The sequence below is a fragment of the Myotis brandtii genome, unplaced genomic scaffold (genome assembly GCF_000412655.1).
Source record: "Myotis brandtii unplaced genomic scaffold, ASM41265v1 scaffold458, whole genome shotgun sequence".
NCBI classification, from domain to species: Eukaryota; Metazoa; Chordata; class Mammalia; order Chiroptera; family Vespertilionidae; genus Myotis; species Myotis brandtii.
In genome coordinates, this window is record NW_005367516.1 from 271,444 (window position 1) to 280,777 (window position 9,334).

The window sequence follows — 9,334 nt, forward strand, 5'->3', positions numbered from 1 at the left end:
TGGGGGAGGGGGACGACTCAGGGCTGGGGACCCAGCCTCTCACAGCTGGCTCTAATCTGCAGCCCGCTCCCTCTTGGACCCTTCCTAGGGTTTATCCAGGAGTCTGTCTGCTCCCTTCACTTTCTCATGGGCTCGCTCCCCCTCCACCTGCTGTGGTTCCTGCCCCCCCAGGTGGGCCTGTCTTGTTGGAGGAGAACGACATTGGGGGGGGGGTGCCACTTGTCTTCAAGATTTGTTGTTGAAGAAAAGTGCACTGAAAGTGAAGGTCATGACTTGGGAGAGACCCAAGCAATCCCAGGACCGAGCAGGGCATGAGAAGCCTGGAGAACACTCCCCGAGGCTGATGGGATTCCGATCAGCCTGGGAGAGTTCTGTTCTCAGGGTTTTATCTCGGACTTTATCTGACCAGTGAGCTCTGAAGTCTCTGGCAGGACTGGAGGGCACAGGGTGGGGCCAGCCCTGCTCTGAGACCCTGTCAATCAAACAGATGAGATAAAGAATCACTCATCACTCCAGTCAAATTTGCAAGTCCAAATTTCTAGCATACCGGAAGTTGTTCTGCTTCCAAATGGTGAATCAAGACATTGTGTACTCACTCAGTTGTCTGCCTGTGTGGGAACCTGTTGTTTCTCAGTCCTGATTCCGGAGCCTGTCAGCCTGCTGTGAAAATGGGCCCGACCTGCCTCACCCATGGCCAGGCTGATCTCTCGTAGGCGTGGCCCAGCCCCTCGCTATTCTAACTCTCACTTTCTAACACCAAGGGTCAGGCTGGGCTCTATGGACCACTCAGTGGCTTTCTCCCCATAACCTTAGGCTCAGCATCTAGGGTAGAGAGAGGAGAGTCCCTTCAAGATTAGGAATGCATTCTAGGCTGTGACTGGAATTCACTAGGAACCCAAGAGAGATTTTGATGGAAGAAAAAAACTTTACCACTTGTGGGTCTACTAATGGGCTCCACCACTATGGGCTCCACCACTATGGGCTCCATCACTATGGGTTCTATCACTGTGGGCTCCATCACTGTGGGCTCCATCACTGTGGGCTCTATCACTATGGGCCCATCACTGTGGGCTCCATCACTATGGGTTCTACCACTGTGGGCTCCATCACTGGGCCCATCACGGGCTCCATCACTATGGGCTCCATCAGTATGGGCTCCATCACTATGGGCCCATCACTGTGGGCTCCATCACTATGGGTTCTACCACTGTGGGCTCCATCACTGTGGGCTCCATCACTGTGGACCCATCACTGTGGGCTCCATCACTGTGGACCCATCACTGTGGGCTCCATCACTGTGGACCCATCACTGTGGGCTCCATCACTGTGGACCCATCACTGTGGGCTCCATCACTGTGGACCCATCACTGTGGGCTCCATCACTGTGGACCCATCACTGTGGGCTCCATCACTGTGGACCCATCACTGTGGGCTCCATCACTGTGGGCTCTATCACTATGGGCCCATCACTGTGGGCTCCATCACTATGGGTTCTATCACTGTGGGCTCTATCACTGTGGGCTCCATCACTGTGGGCTCTACTACTTATGAGCCCATGCCATGGCCTCTGTGTTACTAAACTTCCTTCTTCCTTGCCCCGTAAGGTCCTTCCCCAGGCCTCCTCCCTGTTTACCTGTTGTTTGAGGGGAGGCAGAGGGATGCTGCTTCTCTAGGAAACTGCAAAGGGGTGACTTGACTTGTGGAGGTGAAGCTAGAACTTCCTTCCACGCTGGACTTTGGGGCTCACAGACATCACTTTCCCAGGCTCCACGGGCTCTGTGCCTCGCCCCCCCCCGCCCCAACTCTCCTCACCTCCCCGAAGGAGGGCACTGCTCGCAGACAAGCCCGGCACGGAAATAGACAACCTATTTGTGGCTTAATGCAAGCGGTTTTATTTTTACAGGGAGTTACTGTATTTTCTCTAAATGCAAATCATCATCGACCACAAATGAAGCTCCAGCTCCATCTGCAGTAATTTCTGCTTTTGTTAGTTGGTGCCAATTAGTCACAAAACAATTGGCGCCTCCTACCACCCACTCTCTCTGGAGGAAGAGAGCCCGTCCCTTCCGAGCGCCCCGACTCACCGCCACCCACCTGGCTGCACGCCGGCTCCCGCTGCTCCTTCCTCGTTCACCTGGGGGGGGGGGGGGCGCGTTATCAGTTTCCGAATCGGGCAGCTTGTTCTCCGCCAGGCGCATGGGCTTCTGTGTTCTGGTCGGAGCTGGGAAAAGCAAACTAGTGAGGCCCCGGGTCCTGTTGACTTAAACAGTGACGTTGGCGTCTTGCTTCCCGTCGGCCACTCAGCTCAGGGTGTCACGGCCCCCGGAGGGACAGGGTGAAACATTCATAATATCTGGACGGTCCCTGGGCTGCGGAGAAGCAGCACGTGTGAGCGGAGGAGCCCGGCAGGCCTGCCACCCACCCGTCTCCTCCATTCCTCTGTCCCTCGGGGCTCCCCCTCCGCCGCTGACTTTGGAACCGTCTCTGCCAGCCCGTTCCCTCTCCCTCGTCATCCTTCCTTCTGCGTGTCTGGTCCCCTTGCCACGGGTGCTCCTTCCCCTCTGCCCTGCAGTGTGCAGATGGTCCCGGCTCAGGCTCTGTGTCTGACTCTCCCGGGAGCCGTAACCCTCAGGAGCTGGCCTCTCCTTCTCCCTCCCTCGGAGCATCCGAACCAGGTAAAGACCGACTGACCGCTCTCGCATTTCCCCGACGGCGGCCACCTGACCTCTTGGTTGGCTGCTTAGCCCCTGCCCGTTGGGCAGGTGCCCGACTCTCACCTTGTCTTGCCTGTGGGAGGCCTATAGGGGACGCCCCTGCCTCCCCTCCTTCTCCCGCAGGCCCGGTCTGCTGGCCCTGGGGCTCGCTGCTTAGGAAACAGCCCGAGGAAAGCTGCATGTTCGGGTTCCCAAGTCTCTTTCCCACAGAATCCGAAGTTGCCTTCTCACCCTGTTTGGATCTGACGGGTCCCAGGGGCCTGGCGCTCCTTGACACAGTGAGGGAGGCTTTCGCAGAAGAGGACGTGCTGCCATGGACGAGGGGCGGGTGGCTCTCTCCGCCGTCAGCTGTCACACATCCCGGTTCTCCTGCTGGGCCTGGCGTCCACACTGGGCCTGTGGAGAAGTGGGACAGGTCAGGGGGAGAGCAACTGGGCGGCGTGGGTGAGAGGCTGCGGCTCCCAGAGGCAGCCCCCAGGACGGCCCCCAGCCAGGAGAACCGGGATGTGCAACCCGAGTATTGTCCACCCTGTCCCTCCCCCTCGGAGCCCACTCCCAGGCTTTCTCTCTCCACCGTTGCTTCGTATTTACACCCACGACTCTGAAAATGGGTTGTAGAAAGGGAACGGATGCTTAATTATTGAGCAGCGTGTCCCTCGCAGTGCAGGTGTATACATACATCTCATTTAATCACAGCTGCTTTTTGTAGTAAAAAGGATTAGCTCCATTTTGCAGGTGGCAAAACTGAGGCTTAAAGAGCCTGGCCAGGATCCCGGGGCTAGTCACAGGCTGAGCCAGGAATCTGAATCTTTTGTGACTCCGCCCTTCCCTAGGGCTTGTCTCTGGCTCATCTCTCTCCTTGGCCCCGTCTGGCCCTGGTGGTTCGAGGGGGTCGACCACCTCCCGTGATCGCCGGCTTGCTCCCACTCTGGATCAGCGTGAAGACTTTCTTTAAAAAAAAAAAATTTTATTGATTTTTTACAGAGAGGAAGGGAGAGGGATAGAGAGTTAGAAACATCGATGAGAGAGAAACATCGATCAGCTGCCTCCTGCATGCCCCCCACTGGGGATGTGCCCGCAACCAAGGTACATGCCCTTGACCGGAATCGAACCTGGGACTCTTCAGTCCACAGGCCGACGCTCTATCCACTGAGCCAAACCAGTTAGGGCGTGAAGACTTTCAATTGCGTGTATTTGAACGCGGCTCCTGCTGGTACGCGTGGGACCATCTGCCTGGCACATCTCAGCCGCGGGGAGCGGCTCTGATGCTTCAGCGAAGGGAGGCTGCAGCCATCCTTGGAGAAGATGCTGGGACCGGAGACCCTGCAGGCTGGCGGGGCAGGGGTGCCCCGGGATGCCAAGGGACAGCCCCCCCGGCTGCCGCCTCTGACCTCCCTGAGCCCATGGAGCTAGTGAGTCGAACCCCACTTTTCCGTTGTTCAGCGGCCCTGACCCCCGGAGTAAGAGCCTCGCTCTTCCAAGAGCCGTTGCCCGGTGGCTCCTGCCGCTGCTTTCCCGGCGCGTTAGCGTCTGTGTGTGTTGGCAGGGACCTTGGTCTCCTCTGGCCCTTGTTTTGGAAACTTGTGCTTCTTTGCTGGGCTCACTGTCCCCAAACAGAGTTTTCCAACTTCAGGGTAGAAACTTCTGTGTTAGCTTTTTCTTTTTTTGACTCGGATCCATGTATAAATACGGGAGCTGGGGCTGGCAAGGACTTTTTGATTTTTCTGGGGAAGCCACTGGCTTAGAAGCAGTGGGGCATGGCGGGAGGCAAGCTGGCTTGTCTTCCTTTCCTCTCCGTGGTGGGCACCGCGTTGGCACTAGCCTCTGTGGCTTATACAGTCGGGGGGCCGCCCTCGGGGGGCCGGGGGGCCATGAAAAGGCATCTGCTCAGTCTTGGTCGTTGGTGTGAGTATCTTGGCAATACTTCCCAGGCAGGGGGCGGGGGGAGTTGGGGGAGGCGCAGGATACTGTCGGAGGCTCTGTAGGTGGTGCCTTGCCCGGACACTCTTTTTGTGGGAGCCATTCCGTGCATGGCAGCCCCCGGCCCCTGCCCCACTAGATGCCAGTAGCCCCCTCTTCTCAGTTGTGACAACCCAAATCCCCAGCAGCGCCAAGCGTCCCCCGGGGACAAAATCACAGCCGCCTGTGAGCCGAGCGCTGTGAGGGGGAAAGGGAGCGGGAGCCCCTACTTCTCCATGCAGGTGGCTCAAGTGCAAGGAAGATGGGAGCGAGGTGTTCAACGCCAGACAGATGTTCCTGCCTGCACGTTCCCGGCAGGTCCCTTACCTGCCATGGAAATTCCATCTCACACATGGGTTTCTGTTTGCTCTGTTACCGCGCACGCATGCACACACACACACACACACACACACACACACACACACACACACACACACAAACACGAGGATTTGCCCTTTCCCTGGAGCTGTGCACCTGGAGGTCCAGCCCAGTCAGGTCTCTCTTTCTGGTTGCCTAGGAACAAGACGGTTTCAGATGGCCCACCTGGAACCTTAGTGTTGTTGGCTTTTCTCTTTTTTCCTCCATTTCTTCTTTCCTTCCTTCCTTCTTCCCACCCTTCCTACCTCCCTCCCTCCCTCCCTCCCATCCTTCCTTCCTTCTTCCTAGAGTGATGTGTTGGACTGGGAATCCAGGACCATGCGTAGACGGTGGCCAACTGCATGGGAACATAGAGAGAGATGTCTGCTTCTTAGATCCCTAAAGGAAAACTCAGCAGCATAAAGTTTTATGCCTCAGCAAAGCTGGACCCCCACCCCCATCCCTGCCTGCTTTCACTCTCCTTGCTTTGCTATCAGCTCCACGGCCCATCTGTCCCTCTGACTTTTGTGAGAGGTCAAAGCAAGCAGCCTTTTTCACTACGCTGGCCAGGACTCGGGCTCCGCAAAGCTCACATCCTTACACTCCCATGGAAACCACCGTGCTTGCTTTGCCTGCGAGCCGGTGCGGTATCTCCGCTTGGCATTTCCACGAGACGACTGGTGAAGTGTTTTCCATCTCTGGCTCTTCTCACACCCAGCCCTTTATTCTTATATTTTTATTGATTTCAGAGAAGAAAGGAGGCGGGGGGAGAGAGAGAGAGAAACATCAATGATGAGAGAGAGTGCCCGGCCAGCATGGCTCAGTGGTTGAGCGTCGACCTATGAACCAGGAGGTCACGGTTCGATTCCCGGACAGGGCACATGCTCGGGTTGCGGGCTCGATCCCCAGTGTGGGGCGTGCAGGAGGCGGCCGATCACTGATTCTCTCTCATCATTGATGTTTCTATCTCTCTCTCCCTCTCCCTTCCTCTCTGAAATCAATAAAAATATAGTAAAAAAAAAAGAAATTAAACAAGTCTTTGGGTGAGGAAATCCCCTATATTACAGTGGTCGGCAAACTGCGGCTCGGCAAACCGAGGCTCGAGAGCCGCGGTTTGCCGACCACGGCCCTATAACATCGGGGCTAGGATGTCCCCTTCCTTAAGTAGGAAGCGTTAGAAGCTAGATGGGAAAGCATGTAACAGAGAGGCTATAAAAGGTAAGCTCTTAAAATAGGACGGGGCCCGGGCAGAGTGTGAGGGCTCGGGAGCGAGGAGTCCCAGCGACGCGGCTTCCTCGCATTCGTCCAGGATGCTGGCCTCCCTCACACGCTCTCTGGCTCCATTCGGTGGTCTGTGCAGTGAGGGGTCCGATGAGACCGGTGGTCCAATGAGATCAGCTCTCGGGGAGAAGTGGGGACCTGGACTCCGGCCTGGCTGGCTCGGCAGTGAGGACCCCCGGGAGCCCCCGGGAGCCCTCGGGTCCTGACCCCTGCAGTGTTGGTTTGCAACAGTTCCCCTCGCCTGAGTCGGTGCCCCGCTATGTCACAGAACTGAGACCACATGAACAAGTGCCTTCTAACGTTCACACCTTTGAACATATTGGTGCACTGCTGACCATCACTCAGCGAGCTGTTTCCTCTCATTGGCCTATGGCTTATGCCACTTCATGCCTTCAAACAATGGCAACAACAACACTGCTCCAACATGTATGCTATCATCGAATTTTAATGCGATTGACTTGGTTCCCCAGGTCAGGAGATGGGGCCACAGGAGATGACACGATTTTCCAAACGCCATTCAGAAGGCTTGGGTCAGACCAGAAGTGGACACCAGGCGCCCCATCCTCTGGCTTTGCCGGCGCCCTTTGTCGCTGAGCCACAAGCAAATAACAAGGCAGAGTAAAGGCTATTGGGGGCTGGAAAACAGTTACTAAATCAGTTCTCCCTCCTGGTGAAATGTCTAATTTTATCACCCTTAGAAACAGAGTTGTACAATCTATTCAACACGTTTTGTATGAAGGTTACATGTATGATTATAGCACGAAGGCTCTGATCCATGCTGAAATTCTCCCTTTCACCCCAACTCATCAATTTCCTTTATTTTTCTTTTTTTTAACTTATTTACAGAAAATTCCCGGAAGAGCGCCCCCCTGAGGCCTCCCCATGGGTGAGTCCAACGTGACCTCATTTGCTGTCGAGGGCCCCACGAATGCCTCGACGGGCAGGAACGCCTCCGCCGGGGACGTGCGGGAGGAACTGCCCGCCGTGCTCTGGGTCATTATGAGCATCTCCCCGCTGGGCTTCGTGGAAAACGGGGTTCTCCTCTGGTTCCTCTGCTTCCGGATGCGAAGGAACCCCTTCACAGTCTACATCACCCACCTGTCCATCGCGGACATCTCCCTGCTGTTCTGCATCTTCATCCTGACCGTCGACTACGCCTTAGGTTACGAGCTCTTGTCGGGCTACTACTACACCATCGTCACCTTGTCCGTGACGTTCCTGTTTGGCTACAACACGGGCCTCTATCTGCTGACGGCCATCAGCGTGGAGCGGTGCCTGTCCGTCTTGTACCCCATCTGGTACCGATGCCATCGCCCCAAGCACCAGTCGGCGCTCGTCTGCGCCCTCCTGTGGGCACTGTCCTGCTTGGTGACGGCCATGGAATACGCCCTGTGCATCGACAGCGAGAGGCAGAGCTACTCCCAAAGCCACTGCAGGGCGGTCATCATCTTCATCGCCATCCTGAGCTTCCTGGTCTTCACGCCCCTCATGGTGCTGTCCAGCGCCGTCCTGGTGGTCAAGATCCGCAGGAACACCTGGGCGTCCCACTCCTCCAAGCTGTACCTGGTCATCGCGGTCACCATCGCCATCTTCCTCACCTTCGCCATGCCCATGAGAGTCCTCTACCTGCTGTTCTACGAGTACTGGTCCACGTTTGGGAGCCTCCACGACATCTCCCTCCTCTTCTCCACCATTAACAGCAGCGCCAACCCTTTCATTTACTTCTTCGTGGGCAGCAGCCGGAAGAAGCGGTTCAAGGAGTCCTTAAAGGTGGTCCTGACCAGGGCTTTCAAGGACGAAACGCAGTCCAGGCGCCAGGAAGATAGCGGCAATCTCAGCACCACCGAGACAGTCGTCTGAGCCCAAGCGGTGGGGCGCAGGGTGTGTGTCTCTGTGCTTGACGTGCAACGGAAGTAGCTCCTGACTATGATGCGGAAGACACCCCGCCCCCAGGCACAAGATGCTAATTGACCGTGAGACTGTTCTCTTGGACTGTGTCTTCTGGAAATGCCTACACACGAACCTCAGTCACTTCCGTCCCCATCAAAATCCCTCTTTCCGTCCCTCCTCCACTCTTCCCAAGAACCACACAGGTCACTCCAGCAGGAGGTGTGCAGGGGTGCGCAGGGGTGTGCAGGGGTGTGCAGGAGTGCACAGGAGTGTGCAGGGGTGTGCAGGGGTGTGAAGGTGTGTGGAGGTGTGTGTGGGGGGTGTGCAGGTGTATGCAGGTGTGTGAAGGTATGTGCAGGTGTGTGGAGGTGTGTGAAGGTGTGTGGAGGTCTGTGTGTGGGGTGTGCAGGTGTGCGCAGGTGTGTTCAGGTGTGTGGAGGTGTGTGTGTGTGGGAGGTGAAGGTGTGTGGAGGTGTGTGTGTGGGGTGTGCAGGTGTGTGGAGGTGTGTGTGGGGGGTGTGCAGGTGTGCGCAGGTGTGTGCAGGTGTGTGGAGGTGTGTGTGTGGGGTGTGTAGGTGTGTGTATGGGGTATGCAGGAGTGTGCAGGGGTGTGCAGGTGTGTGAAGGGGTGTGCAGGTGTGTGTATGGGGTGTGCAGGAGTGTGCAGGGGTGTGGAGGTGTGTGTGTGGGGTGTGGAGGTGTGTACAGGTGTGTGAAGGTGTGTGCAGGTGTGTGTATGGGGTGTGCTGGTGTGTGAAGGTGTGTGCAGGTGTGCGCAGGTGTGTGCAGGTGTGTGGAGGTGTGTGTGTGGGGTGTGTAGGTGTGTGTATGGGGTATGCAGGAGTGTGCAGGGGTGTGCAGGTGTGTGAAGGGGTGTGCAGGTGTGTGTATGGGGTGTGCTGGTGTGTGAAGGTGTGTGCAGGTGTGCGCAGGTGTGTGTATGGGGTGTGCTGGGGTGTGCAGGAGTGTGCAGGGGTGTGGAGGTGTGTGTGTGGGGTGTGGAGGTGTGTACAGGTGTGTGAAGGTGTGTGCAGGTGTGTGTATGGGGTGTGCTGGTGTGTGAAGGTGTGTGCAGGTGTGCGCAGGTGTGTGTATGGGGTGTGCTGGGGTGTGCAGGAGTGTGCAGGGGTGTG

The 9,334-nt window shown here is 56.8% G+C and overlaps 1 protein-coding gene across 2 annotated transcripts; it reads left to right on the plus strand.

The window, feature by feature from the left end:
• The first annotated feature begins 2,205 nt into the window (after positions 1-2,205).
• MAS1 (MAS1 proto-oncogene, G protein-coupled receptor) lies at positions 2,206-8,445 on the plus strand. Of its 2 annotated transcripts, none has more exons than XM_005875300.2 (2): positions 2,206-2,675; positions 7,158-8,445. In XM_005875300.2, the coding sequence occupies exon 2, from the start codon at positions 7,194-7,196 to the stop codon at positions 8,169-8,171; it is 978 nt and encodes a 325-aa protein (XP_005875362.1). In that variant the 5' UTR covers positions 2,206-2,675; positions 7,158-7,193; the 3' UTR covers positions 8,172-8,445. The 2 variants fall into 2 exon arrangements, with proteins under 2 accessions (XP_005875362.1, XP_005875361.1); XM_005875299.2 differs by lacking the exon at positions 2,206-2,675 and adding an exon at positions 3,913-4,126.
• Positions 8,446-9,334: the final 889 nt, after the last annotated feature.

Bases quoted from the DNA above. Each gene is read 5' to 3' on its own strand.
- MAS1 (XM_005875300.2), top strand. From the start codon at position 7,194: ATGGGTGAGTCCAACGTGACCTCATTTGCTGTCGAGGGCCCCACGAAT.